The sequence below is a fragment of the Apis dorsata genome, unplaced genomic scaffold (assembly GCF_000469605.1).
Source record: "Apis dorsata unplaced genomic scaffold, Apis dorsata 1.3 scaffold_429, whole genome shotgun sequence".
Lineage (NCBI taxonomy): Eukaryota > Metazoa > Arthropoda > Insecta > Hymenoptera > Apidae > Apis > Apis dorsata.
This window is the reverse complement of record NW_006263682.1, coordinates 684,385-700,522: the sequence shown is the minus strand read 5'-3', so window position 1 is coordinate 700,522 and position 16,138 is coordinate 684,385. Positions and strand designations below refer to the sequence as shown.

Sequence of the window (16,138 nt, the reverse complement as noted above, 5' to 3'; positions counted from 1 at the left end):
CGTGGCGAGCGCGCGACCAAAGCGGGCTGGCTGGCTTCGCCTTCGGCCGAATCCACGAACCGCGCTCTCGCCTTTCCAAACACCAAGGTCAAGGTCGGTGGCCACGTCCTATCGCGCCACCCTCCCGCCCCGAGATAAGGGAATCGACGACCCGCCCGATCTCCGCTTCCTTCCGCTCTTAGGACGCCGGTTCTCGGAGTTCTCTTTTATTTTTTTTTCGCCAGTGGACGGATTAAATGAAAATTAGCGGATATAGGAGATCTCCTCACTTGCGAAAAATTCCACATCCATTGGCGTACCTCTACTTCTTCTCCGTAACTTCGTTCCGTTTATATTAATTATAGCGATTTGCGAAAGTATTTAGACTCTGACCGATTTCCCGCAGTTTTTCGAAAATTGGGGGGGGGGGTCTCGGGAAGTAATCGAGAAGGGAGAAATCATCGATCACGTCGGAAGAATAATAAATTAATATGGATAGAGATTCGATAAACATCGACACTATGGAATATTTCGAACTAACCGAGGCGATCTAATAGAGGCGGATCCGATGTTAACCAGATTTATCCACCGCCTCCTTATCTCGGACACTTTTTCGAGAGAAGCGATCTGGAAAAATGGCAAAACGGGACGTCTATCTCGCGGATGTACTCGAACGCGCGACGAAACCGAGCATGAACACGTCGCTCGATATAAACTGGCGAGACGATAACAGGCTGGTCACAAGACCGTACAAGTAATTTCGTCTCGATTTATTTTTAATCCGCGTCCCGAGTGCGATTTCCCCGACAAAAGGAGAGAGAGAGAGAGAGAGAGAGAAAAGAACAAGAGCAGAAGAAAGAGGCGGCCGGTTGATCGTCGAAAAATTTGCTCGCGACACGTTCGCGACAGGTCGGTTCGAGAAGCTTGGCCTCGCGACATCCCCGATCGCTGTTGCCGGTTTCGGAGGTGGAAAAAAGGATGGACGCCGCTGGCCAGCGCTATAACGTGGTCCACGCGTGATATCCGCGACTCTGCTTCTGACGACAAGTAGCTAGTAATGCCGTGACCTTGACTCTGGCTAGCCAAGCAGCTGGCTGCTAGGCCAGGAATAAGCTCGATGCGCGGTTACCATGTTGCCACGCTAATATTAGCGTACACAGCCGCGTGCACCACGAGTGACCGAGTGACCGATGTGTTCCTGGTGCATCTGTTTCATTGTGCTTACTTTCCCGTGTCGATAATAAAAGAACAAAGGAGAGTTACTCGCGATGGGAGAGAGGAGTTACTCGATAGGAGGTCCTTTTTTTTTCTTTTTTCTTTTTTCTTTTTTTTTCTTTTTAGGGAGGAGGTAGGAAGCAAAGTAGGTAGGAAGGGGTTCTCGCGTACGTGGATACCGACGACGATGGATTCCTCGATCTCTAATTCGAGGAAAACTTGGCAAAGTGGAAAACCAGAGGCGAGGAAACCTGCGTTACGATTGGACACGACGACTCATAAATGAGCGTAAGCGTCCAGACAGGTAAAAGGTCCGTCGTGTCTAAACTGCGTGCGTCCTTAAAGCTAAGAATAGTTCTCCTCCCAAGCGTGCTCTTATAATTTGCTCTTATAATTTCGAATCTCGCTGTAGAAGATTCTTCTAATCTTTCGATTCGATCATCGTCATCCGATTATTGTACGTAAGAACAAGAACAGGAACAAGGAGAAGTGAGTTCCATCCTTTCGACGAAGGAAGAACAGAGAGAATCTCCTGGGAGCTACGTAGAAATATGGAATATACCGAATGCCAAGTTAAGGAGCTTACGATGTACGCTCTCCGATCAGTGGAATTATTCCGGAGGTCGAAGGGTCAGCTAGCGTATAGAAGATTAAATCTGTTAATTATATTCTTTCGTTTTTAACGACGATTCCAGTCGGCTCGTGCGTTAAATGGGGGGACCGAAAGTGGTGTTCGGTCGATCACCTTCGCGTTTCCTTTCTAATCGATATATACACCTTGAGAGCGATGCCACGAACGATATTACGAGCATCGGCATCCACCGATAACGCGAAAATATTTTGCATCTTTATTGCAGAAATATATCTAATTTAAGCGTTAATCCTCCGATCTAACGCTTTATCTACTTGACCTTTTTCAATTTTTTTTTTCTCTCTCTCTCTCTCTTTCCTCTTTTTCTTCCCCTTCTCTCTGAAACAGCTACGAGTCATCGTGACCGATCGGTACGAATCGAAATCACGTTTCGAGCGCATAGGACACGATTGGATCCGATTATTCCTCGGCTGTGAACGATAATTATTTCGATCGTTCGAAGGGTCGAGAGCGATTGGGAAAATTTTTATTTTATGGAAAAACGTCCAAAAACGGGTGCAAAGGCGAAGGTCAGATAAAATCTTTCCTGTTGTTCCGCCGAGAGATTCCACGAGCCAAGGAAGATACGGTCGCGCAGCTTGTACTTATCAGCATAACCGAGGCGGCGAAGAAGAGACACGAGTGACGTTAAAAAAGAAAAAGAGAAGAAAAAAGAAAGGAGGAACGATCGATAACCCCGGCATGGCACTAATGCTAGGGTCGCATTATTACTGGACTACTGACGCAATAGTATCGCGATATCCGTCGCAGGGGGTCCCCTGGATCGTTGTTTCATTGTTGTTTTCCACTCGAGATGTTCGTCGTCTTCTCGCGCGCATATCCTCCTCTCCTCTCGCCCCTACGTCGCTTCTGCCTGCATCCCGCCCGTCGATTTTTCATTATGGTAACGCGAGTACGCCAAGTTATTCCACATTTCAGTTATCAGGATTTCGACGTCAATGGCGCGTGCTGGATTTCTCGGAGGCGCTCGATGATGAAATCCCCTCGTCTAATTACCGCGTTTGCCGATCGAGTATCGCGGAATGTTAAACGTCGCGCTCGTGCAGCTCTAAAAAGAAAAGAAACGAGGCCCAAAATCGACTATGCTCGGTTTTCTATATCCTTGTGGATCGTTGAAAGAAAAAGAAGGATGCGAATTTGATTTGATAAAATTCAACTCGTTAATAAAAATTCTCTTTTCGATCTATAGCGAGAAGGAATGAATTTAATCCTTCACTCGACACATCCTATTTCTGAACGAAGGAAGCGTGGTAGAAGATGTAAGGATTACTCGGGCAAAAGGGGCACGAATATTAATTAGAGAGAGAGAGAGAGAGATTGTCCTCCTCGATAAAAGTAGCCCGTGTAAACTTGGCGAATTGTTGTAATTAATTCGCGTTAAAATTCGCTGACTCGATGGATATCAAGGTGATGGAAGATTTGGGACACGGGAAGGACACTTTTCTGTATCTGATGACTACACAAATTCCAAGAAACACCCGGCCCCGCGACGATTTACCCCGCATACGGCTCCCGAAGAAGTAGGTTACGGTTCTTGTCGTTTTCCTCGTAAAACCCCCTACATGCATATCCGCACACCTACCTTTATCAGGCCCACTCGTGCCTACACGTTCCACCGAGTGGGCACGCTTGTATACGAGTCCGGTGTGACGAGTCAGCGCTAACCGAGATTTCGACATTCGGATCTCCAGGTATTCCCTGATCCGGCTACCTTCGATAAATGGAGATATCGATAACGATCGTGGCCGCGTTCAATTTTTTCCCATTTCTTTTCTCTTCTTTCTTACAGAAGAATTTTTACGAAGGGAGAGGAAGAAGAAAATATTTTCCGCGCGAAAAAAATGTGTTCGCGAAAACACAACTTCGAATTCGTTATTGCATCATGCTCTCGGACATTCTCTCTGTTGTATCTCTGTCTTCGGACGTTAATAGTTCTCCTTACAAAAAAAAAAAGTTTCAATTCTCTTCCTTCGCGTATCACACCTACACCTGAATGAATCTGCGATCAAGATAATTCATATAATTCCCGCGCGTAAAGACACAAAAACGGACTCTGCGACCTCGATTAGCATACTTGTATCACGAGTTCCACGGGTGAAACGGTTCAATTATCTAAACGCCCCTCTGAAATGATGAAAGAAGAAAACGTTTTACGCCGGTTGCATTAACGCTTTCGCGTATGCGTGCATGTATGTATACGTGGAGGAGAGTACGTGTCGCGCCTTTTTTTCCACGACACGAAGAGAGAGAGAGAGAGAGAGAAAGAGAGAGAAAAGGAAAGGTGGGAAATCGGTGATCGAGATGGAACACCGCGGTCGTTGGTCCACCGACGGTAGCCGATCGTCGATCAGCTGCAGTTTGCTCCGCTGGCGGCCGCTACTTGCTACTCTCGCCGCTAACTGCTCACCTTCACCTCGTCTCTTACTCAACGATCGTGCCGAGTTCTACCCCGTTGCGTAATTACCGGCGCGCGATTATTACCGAGTCAAATCGTCACTCGAGCGGAATAAGTGCGTATACCGATCGATGTAAAATTACATTCGCTCCCCGCGCCAGCTACACGAGCACGAAAACCGGTGAGAGAGGCTCGTGAATTATATCGCGCACGAGTCTCGGGGGGCCTCGTGTATCCCTCGTGAGAGTTATCGGGAAGAGACGTGTTATCGAGGCGAGTTTAGTTAGAGGGGTTGCCCTATGTTCATCGTTGCTGATGCAACCATCTTAATTACCATCTCAGACCATCTCTCGTAATCGCGAGTGGATAACGAACAAGCAGGCGTTTCGATTTCTATGGCGCGCGCGTACACGCGCGCATATACACGTGAAAATTACACGTTGCAGGATTGATGTTTCGCGTGTATTTGTAATTGTTGAATCCTTTTCTTTTCCCCTTCTTTTTTTTTTTTTTTTTTTTTTTTTTTTGCCAGTTTATAGGCAATCATCGAATCAAAGTTAAAAATAATTTTTTTTCCAATAATTTTTTTCCTCGAGGAAAGAGTAATTTTTAGGGGAGTTTATTTCGCGGTTCGTAATTACGGATCGAAGCCTTTTCGAAATTAACCTCAGATAGCTCTCCTCGTTTCGAGAAAAGATTAACCTAGTGCGAAGATATGGTTGTTAATTTTAGAACAGGCGCTTAATTATTGTCGGTTGAAGAAGATGGAGATGGAAACAGCGTAATAATATGCCGCACGTGTAGGTTCCAAGGACCTTTCCGATTTTTTCGTAAGCCGGTTCAACCGCTTCCCGATAACATAAGCCGCCTCTCTTTGACTTTTCCGCGCGCTCGTGAACTCGTGTCTTGGTAGCAAAGCTCGCGTCCTTGCACGAATTGAACGTTGAACCCCGACAATGACACGAACCAGCCAGCATCTTTTCGCTCGCTGATCATCGTGAATCATCAGTCGGTCACGAGTCTTCCATATTACACGACAACGAGACTTGTATCGGCGGTTCATTTAGATAAGTATTAAGATTTTTTTAGTAGGAAACTTTAATTTGCGAGTTTCGTCAGTAACCGGCAACGCGTGAATCGAGATTGAGAGAGAGAGAGAGAGAGAGAGAGAGAGAGAGAGAGGGAGAGAGAAAGAAAGATTAAATCAATGGCAAGAGTGAAGAGGAGAACAACAAATCCTCGAAAAATAAAAAGGGATAATTGAACATGAGATGTAAAAACGAACATTCGTTAATATATTCATTGATACGCAATAACATCGGAGAAAACATGTTTTGTCCACGTCAATGTCCGTATCAATGTGTGAATCAACAACATCGGCCGTATTAATGTTTATTTTCCCCCGTCAAAGTTATCATCCCTTACGCACATGTTACGTCTGTAATTTTTTTTCCTTTTTTCTCCACGAATAAAATCGCCAACATGAACTTTGAGATCGATCGAATCATGAAAATATATGATATATATATATATATATACGAAGTTTGGTGAGAAAACATTAAGGAAAATGACGATCGAAGGACTCGGACGAAGCGGTAGAATGAGAAAGCAGTTTTAACTTTTATCGAATCTTCGAGTCGCACCATCGACCTCGACGACCCTTAAAACCCGATAAAACGGTCAGCTTCTTCTATTCGAACATCAAATGCATTTGCGCGTTATCGAACATTTTATCCGGTGGTAGAGCTTCGTCTTCGGGAATTCCATCAATATCTATCGGTTATTTGACCTTATATCGAATTTTTTGAAAACGAGGTTCCAATTCCCCGATAAATTTTTGACGAGCATGTGATTATGTATGAATATCTGTTATAAAAGTGTGACATCCAGTGTCTCGTTCCATTAATCTATGTAATTTAAATCATTAATATAGCGAAATTAAAACTCAAAAAACTAAGCAAATACACGAGCAAAAAATATATGGTGGATATCGTTCGACGTTGTCGGAAAGTTTTCATACGATAATCGTATCAATTAGTACGTCCGAGACTATCTTTCTCGCTCCAAGTATTCCGGATAATCCGATCTTGTCTGCCCTTAACCCACAATCAAAATCATTACACGTGACCGTATAAAGATTGAAAGAATTTCGCGTGTAATCGTTTCCGTAATAAAAAGTAAAAATACTAGAAAGAAGAAACCTGATCCGCGGTCACAGCTGATTCGTAGAATCAACGCAGAACTCGGATTTGAATTATACATATATTGCAGAACAAAGATCTGATTAGAATTCGATGGTGTCTCGCGTATAATTCAAGATCATTATCGTCCCTTATCTTCAGATACCGTTTTTTACTGGTGCGTATAACGCGATATTTAACGCGAGATCCGATAATATAAACAGCGAGAATAAAAAAAATACAATACAATAAACAATTTCGATTTAACGTAAATAAACGAAACGATTATATAGAACGTTACGATCCATACAACGAGAAACAGAAAAATCCATTAAAAGATCGAGTCGATCTGTAAGAGAGAAACCGATTACGCGATTTCTCCTCGATGCATTAAATGAGCGTTTGGAAAGGGACCAGAACGACGATAATATTACTAGAAAAATGTGGAAGAATGTTATCGTTATCGTTGTTCCATGGCAGGCAAACATCGACCGCTTTAATACAGAGAATCGCAAGGAAAATATGCAGTAATATATTATCTTATTTCGTATTGTAACACGTCGTGCGTAGACCATATGGGTGGTGCGATCACGGTTCAGACCAATGAGTGAATACGGTAATGTGCCTTACCCCCTTACACGTGATCCCATCTTCATCACGCCTACGTCATATCGCTGACCCCACGAGCAAAATAATACGCGATATTTAACAACGTTTTACCGAAACACCAACATATTTTGTGCTCCGACGGTATCAAAATGTGACGTGCCCTCGCTTTTGATTATCTTAATGTTATAAATCACGCGATACATGGACCGTGGAGTACGCCTCCACGTGGAACGATATGTCAACTCGCCGATCGGGCCGCGTTCTATTCGAACGAAAAGTTCGAAGGTTTCTTTTTTTTTTTTTTTTCGGGAAACCCGTTATCGTTATTGATACGGATAATCCGTAGTAATAAATCAGTCCTGCATTATAAAAGTTTTTTCATGAATACGAAAGAAATACGAGAGAAGTAAATATTACGCTTATAAAATAATCTTAGAACGCGATAGAACAGCGGTTATGTTTTCCACACATATAATTGAAAACAATTATATACAAAAAAATTTACTACACTTATGTTATATATTTGTTAATAAAATATATGAAAATAAATGATCAAAATAAATTTAATTCTCACCTAATTCTTGATGTTTACACGATTTTCTCAAAAAGATGCGAGAATTCAAACTGATAATCCCCTCTGCGTTTCAAATTCACGTACTACTAACGCCATCAGTCGGAATAATCTAGAAATAAATGCAACGGAATGTATGTATATGTAAACTGTATTAACAATAGTTGATCAATAGATATTCTTAAAATTTTTTATGAAAAAACAATTATTTTATTCGTTAATGTTATTCATTTTTATGTAGTACTTTGATACAAATTCTATTTACGAATTAAACTTAAACTAACCCTATTTTTTTTATTCATAACCTGAAATTTATTCCATACGATGTAAATTTCATTAAAAATAATTTTTACTTACATTTCTCCTTTAATATGTAACTTTTATCTATTCCGTTATATCTTTTGAACACATAATGAAACTGAATCACACTTTTTTTTTGTATAAAATACTTATTTCACTAAAAAAACTCACAAAACCTCTTCATGAAACGCAATAACTTAAAATCTACGCGGCAAAATGGCGCTAAAGAATATGGCGCCAAATGCGCTCTCTATCGTGAAAATACGAATTAATAAGATGACAAGCATTCAACACCATACAACTTATTACAAAAATGGCGCTTGCTGAAATTTGCGGTTTAAAATCGTTTGTTAATTTTAATACCTCTCGCGAAGAAGATTATTATTTGCGAGAAATTGAAGGATATAGTAAAAATTTTACAAATAATGCGCAACTAGCAATGCCACCATATATAAATGTAAGTAAATTATACAATCTGTATTCGTTTTTCATAACCATTCTTATAATTTAAATTTGCTACATCATGTTATATCATTTTTTTTTAAATCAATTTTTTGATATGTGTAGCCAGCAGAAAAATTGGCTCACTTTGCAGAGGCACCGGATGAAGCAGGAAAACATCTAAAGATCAGATTTGATCATGGTACTACCACACTGGGTTTTCAATATCAAGGTGGAATTGTACTTGCTGTTGATTCACGAGCAACAGGAGGCCAATTTATCGGTAAATTTATTATAATACCAGATATTATATTATATTATATTATATTTTTTATATTTTTTAATATTAAAAATTTATAATACTTTTATCGTAGGTTCATCCAGCATGAAGAAAATCGTTGAAATCAATGATTATCTTCTTGGAACATTAGCTGGTGGTGCTGCAGATTGTGTTTATTGGGATCGTGTTTTAGCAAAACAATGTCGTACATATGAACTAAGAAATAGAGAACGTATTTCTATTGCAGCAGCCAGCAAACTTTTATCAAATATGATATATAATTACAAGGGAATGGGATTAAGTATAGGTAAGATTCTATTTTTGAGTCAATTATTAAATAAATTTATTCAATAAAAATAATGAAATATTTATTATTTAATGAAACAATAGGTATGATGCTTGCTGGATGGGACAAGAGAGGACCTAGTTTATATTATGTTGATTCAGAAGGTGCTCGTACACCAGGAAAAGTATTCAGCGTAGGATCAGGTTCAATTTATGCATTTGGTACATTAGATTCTGGATATCGCTGGGATCTATCCGACGAAGAGGCTTATGAACTTGGTAAAAGATCGATTTATCATGCCACTCATAGAGATGCTTACTCTGGTGGTATTGTAAGAGGTATGTAATTACATAGAAAAAAAAATTACACGATATATTAAAAAAAATGAATTTTTTACAGTGTATCACATAAAGTCAACGGGATGGGTACACATTTCTGACGAAGATTGTAAAGACCTTCACTATATGTATCAAGAACGAAAAGAAAAGAAGCTTAATTAATAATATATATGGCTTATTATATCTTGTCAAATGTTTTCTCTAATAAAATTTTCCTTTAAATATAAAATTTTTAAATTATTTATTTCATCATTTCAATAAATGACATGAATATAATTTTTCAATATTGGAAGTAAATTCTAAACTCAATATTTACTATAAAAAAGATATAATAAAATTATCAAATGATAAAAAAATAAACACTTGAAAATTATTCTCCCCACTGCTATCATCTATATACTTGTTACAGCGCCGGCCGCCATCGTGCCAGTGTGATTGGTACCTCAGTACAAGGCGTTATACCGTAAAACAAAATAGGTGTTTTAATTATATTTTAGCTTACTAATTAACGTTAATTAGTAATTAAATGTCAAGTCCAGAAGAGTGCAAACTTAAGGGTGGACATCCTCCTGCAGGTAACTAAATCGTCATAATTTTTTTCAAAAGTGAAAAAGGTTAATATGTTTACTACGCATTGAATGACGTCGTATGCACCTGTCTAGATATTTCAAGGCCATCTGACGATATAACTTTCTTTCAATAAAAAAATTTATTTTATATTTTTTTTTTTTTTCACAGTAAAAGCAGGCGGAATGAGAATCACCCAACACAAAACACCGAAAGAAGATCGGGAAATAAAACCACTTAAAGATGTGGATGAAAGTAAACCATCGAGTAGGTAAATATCTTTCAATCTTTGATAACAAATAATTTCACTTTTCGATGTAAATGGAAATCATTGTGCAATTTAATTTATGATTATTCGTTAAAAAATGAAAATACCGATAAAAGTATAAATGATTTTTGAGACAACATTTATTTAAAGTCGCTAATATACGTAGCCTAATATTCAATATCTGCCATACTTGAGATAAATCGTCACAATCCGTATTACGCGTCAAAATGCAATATAGGACGAACAAAATGGATATATATATACAACAACAAAAATAATGTTATCTTGAAATAATTAAAATAATTGAAAGAATAATATTATTTTTCATGATTTCTTAATAATATGATTAATAAAATTTCTTTTTTTTTTTTTTCAATTTTTTTAGTCCACCTAAAACTCTGATGATTAGTGGAGTTCCTGCAAAAGGAAATGCAGATTTTCCTCCAGAAGCCGTACAAGTCTTCCATGAAAAACCTGTACCAACTCATGATGCACGTCCAGCTCACTGTACACGTCCCATCATTATTCACCAGCCAAGGAAGTGAATGATGTGCTTATTGTTTACATACAAATATAGGCTATTGTAAAAAACATTAGCCTATATACTTATCCATTGAATAAAAAAAAAAGGAAAAAAAAAAGAAAGAATGAATGATAATAAATATCTATATATATGTGTACTTAAAAGTTTCTTGGGATATAGATACTTTATGTATTTGCAAATTTCTAAACATATTGTTCTTCATCCAAGAAGCTTTGATTTCATATGATATGAAACAGAGTACCTCACGAGAGTTTATTACTGTTATTAAAAAAAAGAAAAAAAAAAAGAATTTATCTTTAACGCAGCGCCGACGAGATTCCTGTATCGGCATTTAGACAAACTTACTGCATTTTATCGAAGCAATGTATCATTCGAGCGCAATTTTTAGATTAGATTGTAACATGATAGTGTGCTTTTAATCTCAAGTTATATAATGAAATGTTTTTAATTGTTCTCGGGACCAGTATTTCAAGTTGTGTAATATTGCGAAGGCTATATATTTTTTAATTTCGTGCATTTTATCCTTACTTTTTTTTTTAAATGTTAATAAGAAATTTCATTAACGTGTACATCTTATTATATAGTTTTCCACTGCGATAAAGTATCACACTACTTAATAAGCATAATTATTAAATGCGTAAATGTCGAACGAGATTCATAATCGTTGGCCACATCAGTTTGTACGAGACTTGAAGAAAAAAAATATATATATATATATTTACGTTCTAAACGTAAAAATTAAACGTATTTATTATTTTCCTTTTTGTTACTTTTATTCCCTACAGACATTGGACAAATAGTCACGCAATGTCGTTGGTAACCATGAGTAGCATTGAATATTGTCGTCATAGTAACTGGCATGAATTCTATAAACATAGCCACATTGATGTGTCAAAGGTCGAATGAAAAGCTGATCAAGTAGAGCTTCCTTCCTGATGTGTAAAGATGTGAATGCGTTACGGTCCTTAAACGCCGTTTCCGTCTGAAAATTTTCGTACGTCCTCAATCCTTCGGATCGCCGTATCAGTTCGTAAAGTTTCATCGTTTCCACCTTTAATCGCGATGTCGTCAAAAAATACCAACGAAAAGGTTTTGGAGATCGATGCACACGTCAGCAAACATTATGACATCGTTCGACGTCTTGGCAAAGGGGTAATTTTTTCTTCATTTTCTTTATTTTCACGAATCACGTGTATTCAATCACAACTTCTCAAATCGTAATACGTCAAACAATTTTGAAATTTTTTATCCCAACATTACTTTTCCCATTTCTTCCGATCTCTATATGAAATATTTAGCATTTTAGAAAGCGTGTGACAAAATAATTTGAAAAGATTCTTCCATTCATCGTACGATCGAAAGAAAGGAAAAAAAAAGAAAGATTATTTTCACGTAATACAAAGAATAGGCTGAAGGAATTAGTAAACGTGGCATATGTATAGAATTATCGATAACAGTTGTCGTGGTACGTCCATCGCGGAAAAGCATATAACCGGAAGTAATCGATAGTCGAGCAGTTAGCAATGATAATCACGATCACGACGACACGAATGTCATGTCTAAGGACAAGACTACGTGTATTCACCGTTTGCGTTTCGTGACAAATCGGAGTAAATTTTGTCGGAACGTTTGGTAAAATATATATATGCGTTTGGACGGAAAACAATGTTCTCGATGTTCGATCTTCCTGCAGGCTTACGGTATCGTATGGAAGGCGATAGACAAGAAAAACAAGGACACGGTAGCGGTGAAGAAGATCTTCGACGCCTTCAGAAACCAGACGGACGCACAGCGCACATTCCGTGAGATAATGTTCTTACTGTCGTTCGCCAATCACGACAACATCATACGATTGATCGGTCTTCACAAGGCGAACAACGACCGGGACATTTATCTCGTGTTCGAGTACATGGGTGAGTTTTACCCGGTCCGAAGAAGAAATACGAAAAAAAGGTCACATGCCGCGGTGATTCTCAGACTTTTGGCCTGAAACCCGTTTCGGCCCGTTTCCCCAGAAACCGATCTCCACAACGTGATTAAAAAGGGCAAGATCCTGAAGGACCTCCACAAGGTGTTCATCATGTATCAGCTGTTTAAGGCGATCAAATACATTCATTCGGGGAACGTGATACACAGAGACCTGAAGGTGAGACGGTCTACAATAATTGATTTCCATTCCCATCGGAATGACTGCCACGTTTACGTTCGTTCCAGCCATCAAACGTTCTACTAAATGCTCATTGTCATTGTAAAATCGCTGATTTTGGACTGGCACGGTCGGTCACTCAAATAGGCGAAGGAGATGGTGAAACTGCCAGCGATCCTACGCTCACGGATTACGTGGCGACTCGCTGGTACCGGGCACCGGAAATCCTCGTTGCTTCGAAAAGGTATCCCGTTATGCATACACACGCGCATAGCTACGTTTACGTAAATTGATCGGCTATCGTTACATATTCAGGTACACGAAGGGTATCGATATGTGGTCGCTCGGATGTATTCTCGGCGAAATGCTGCTTGGAAAGCCATTGTTTCCTGGTTCGTCGACGATAAATCAAGTGGAGAGAATAATGGCCACTCTTCCGCCACCTACAAGAGAAGGTAATTACTTCTGATGAAATCTGAATATATATATATATATCACGATGTAGACGCGCGACGATCGATCTCACTCGATCCATCCACTGTGATCTTTCTTCAGATCTGATTTCGGTTAGCGCCGGATACGGCACCAATTTGTTGGAAAAAACGCCGAATGCACCGAGACGCTCGTTGAAGGAATTGTTGCCAGAGGTGTCGGAGAAAGCATTGAGCCTCATCAGCAATCTTATAGTATTCAATCCTAATCACAGATTAACCGCTGTAGAGGCTCTGGAACATCCTTATGTGGCCGAGTACGTACGTTGTTCTTGGTTCTCTCTCTTCTTTCTCTCTCTCTCTCTCTCTCTCTCTCTCTCTCTCTCTCTCTCTCTCTCTCTCTCTCTCTCTCTCTCTCTCTCTCGCAAAAAAAATAGAGAAAGAGAGAAAAAGAGAAATAAATTGATCTATCCATTAACGACGTTATTCGTTTCGCAGTTTTCACAGAAGAAGCAACGAACCGGAAAGAGGTTCGAGCGTGGTACCTCTGCTCAGGGACGATGTACAGCTCTCCGTCGACGAGTACAGAAATAAGCTTTATTCGATGATGGACGAGAAGCATCGCAAGCATAAGAATATGTATGTATATATATATATATCGATATTTTACCGATGATAAACGATTATTACTATAATTTAAACTTGATATATCGGGACGTATTAACAGGTCTAAGTCCAGAATCAGGCGATTATCGGAGCACATCAGGAAGGAAACAGTTAGTAGTAATAGTAACCCAGTTATCGGTCAAGGCGACGCGATTGTTGGTAAAAATCTTACACACTCATATCAAGATTTACGTAAGGAGAGAGGTAGAAGCGACGCATACGAGCCCTCTTACGTAGAAGGTACGTTGTTTAGAAACGATTTAATGTTCGAACCGATTGATTAATCGAGGGGAGAAACGTGTGAGAAAACGTGCTCTTTACTTTTAACGCAGTACGTTCGCAGCTGCCAAGCAAAAAGACGACACGGCATTCGCAAATTTTTAGTGATGAAAGAGTTACGAAGACGAGATCGATAACTATGGAGATGCAGACGCAAAATCCAAAAAATCTTCGACCACCTGGTAAGTGGTATTAATAGCAATTGATGCTTTGGACAAAAATTGAAGAATTTGACGAATCTTTTTCTTTTTTTTTTTTTTTAATATCCACCAGTTAAAAATGTGGCAACTCAGTACACGCACAACTTTGTGAACGGCAATCTGACTAATTTGACACCGAGCACGACCAAAAGCTGTTTATATCTGAATCAACAACACCGACCATTATCCAAATCTCAACGTTCGATACAATCCGATCAACCAGTGGTGGTAAGAGAACAGAGAATTTCTTTAAAAAAAAAAAAAAAAAAAAAAAAAGAATCCTTTACGTCTCTTCTTTCTTTATACTTGCGCATAACTCCCGTCCTTCGCTTAAAAGTAAAAAGACGATTCTGTCGTTACAGGCTACGTGTCGCGTGGGATTCATTTAGGTACCGTAATTATTTATACAGTGTCACAAATCACTGCTTCTCGCACGTTAATTCGACACGTTATCTTTCCCATACTCGAAATTAAATCGTATCAAATTCGTTTCACCCGCTCAATTCACCTTCGTCCCCGATACGATTCTCTTCCACGTAATTTCACGTTTCATTCACAATTCGACACCGCATTCTTAATCCGTATCGATTTTTCTTTCTTTCTTTTTTTTCTTTTTCTTTTTCTTTTCTTTTCTTTTCTTTTTTCTTTTCTTTTCTTTTCTTTTCTTTCTTTTTTTTTTTTTTTTGACAATTTGACAATTTCAGTGCGCTCCTGGAAAAAGAGCGAATCAAGCAGGATCTAGCAATCGGGACAAATTGCGAAGGAATAACAAACAGATCCGCACGACAAATCGACTCGCGTCCGAGACGAATTGGCGCGAGGAGGATCGGCAGAGGACTTCGTTCGGTTACGAGAATCCGAAGGGGCCGCAGACGAAGTACTTTGCGAGGACGCCTGACAGCACACCCTCTTATTACCTTAAGTATCACAGCACCGTCAACAACAAGAATAACGCAAACAACAGCACCGAATCTTTGTACAATACTTACCATCCCACCGTGAAGAATTTAGCTATCCGAAACTACTTGAATCAGACGATACCATCGCGCGTGGAAGAGCAAACCCAGTCGTTCCCTTGCCGAACGAGAAATAACACGGATTGCCGGATGATACTTCGAAGTAACCCTAGCAATATCGAGAAGCTGAATCAGTCTATTAATTATCAAACAGTTAACGGGAATAATCGATCGAGGAACGGCCCGGTGAATCGGTGCCACGTCGTAGGGACACAGTCGAAACATTTTATCGATGAAATCGGTACGGGCAGCGAGAAGAAATTGACGCCTATACGGGACTCCCCTTTCTTAGAATCCTATACCCAGAGTCACGGTGTGATAACGGCGTCCGCGTACAAAGATCTACGAAACGGGACTATAAGATGGTAAAATGGCCAGGGTCCAACTTCCGAAAAAAAGAACGTTAATAATAATAATTCTAGTGTTACTCGTAAGAAAAAAATAATATATATATAATAATATATATATATGTAAAAGAATGTAAAAGATTGGAATCAGATTCCTTCCTTTCGAAATCCTCGTAATGGATTCAACGTAACGGATGATGATTTGGTTTTGAGAATTAAATTATTCTGGAACAATTGTTTCTTCTTTCCTCCCTCTTCTTTCTCTAGCGAACGCGAGTGTAAATAATAATAGGGAAAAAAATAAATAAATAAATAAATGAAAAATAAAAAAGTAAACGGCGAAACGAACAAGTGAATTGGCACGGTGAAAGAGCGACCGTTCTTTTTTTCGGAAGTTACGAACCCGGCTCAGGTAAAAAATAACGTTC

At 39.2% G+C, this 16,138-nt stretch overlaps 3 protein-coding genes and 1 long non-coding RNA gene across 5 annotated transcripts in view; 3 read left to right on the top strand and 1 right to left on the bottom strand.

Moving 5' to 3' along the window:
• The window catches only part of LOC116186110, a 48,972-nt gene extending 40,845 nt beyond the window's left edge, over positions 1-8,127 (bottom strand). The window contains exons 1-2 of the long non-coding RNA XR_004151054.1: positions 7,959-8,127; positions 7,605-7,713 (exon numbers count right to left, since the gene is read on the bottom strand). This is a non-coding gene — a long non-coding RNA (uncharacterized LOC116186110). The remainder of the gene's footprint in view (positions 1-7,604; positions 7,714-7,958) is intronic.
• Positions 8,128-8,154: 27 nt separating this feature from the next.
• LOC102676696 (proteasome subunit beta type-5-like) lies at positions 8,155-9,475 on the top strand. Its single transcript, XM_006619657.2, has 5 exons — positions 8,155-8,358; positions 8,469-8,625; positions 8,717-8,929; positions 9,013-9,246; positions 9,308-9,475. The coding sequence occupies exons 1-5, from the start codon at positions 8,215-8,217 to the stop codon at positions 9,406-9,408; spliced, it is 849 nt and encodes a 282-aa protein (XP_006619720.1). The 5' UTR covers positions 8,155-8,214; the 3' UTR covers positions 9,409-9,475.
• Positions 9,476-9,624: 149 nt separating this feature from the next.
• LOC102676336 (death-associated protein 1) lies at positions 9,625-11,316 on the top strand. Its single transcript, XM_006619654.2, has 3 exons — positions 9,625-9,821; positions 9,985-10,084; positions 10,467-11,316. Exons 1-3 carry the CDS (start codon positions 9,773-9,775, stop codon positions 10,624-10,626), a joined length of 309 nt encoding a protein of 102 aa, XP_006619717.1. The 5' UTR covers positions 9,625-9,772; the 3' UTR covers positions 10,627-11,316.
• Positions 11,317-11,687: 371 nt separating this feature from the next.
• On the top strand, positions 11,688-15,776 carry LOC102676475 (mitogen-activated protein kinase 15-like). Of its 2 annotated transcripts, XM_006619655.2 has the most exons (11): positions 11,688-11,777; positions 12,319-12,538; positions 12,641-12,771; positions 12,840-13,015; positions 13,087-13,226; positions 13,327-13,519; positions 13,701-13,841; positions 13,930-14,108; positions 14,201-14,329; positions 14,421-14,575; positions 15,052-15,776. In XM_006619655.2, exons 1-11 carry the CDS (start codon positions 11,688-11,690, stop codon positions 15,730-15,732), a joined length of 2,235 nt encoding a protein of 744 aa, XP_006619718.1. In that variant the 3' UTR covers positions 15,733-15,776. The 2 variants fall into 2 exon arrangements, with proteins under 2 accessions (XP_006619718.1, XP_031368280.1); XM_031512420.1 differs by lacking the exon at positions 11,688-11,777 and having other exon boundaries at positions 12,403-12,538; positions 12,603-12,771.
• The last annotated feature ends 362 nt before the right edge of the window (positions 15,777-16,138 follow it).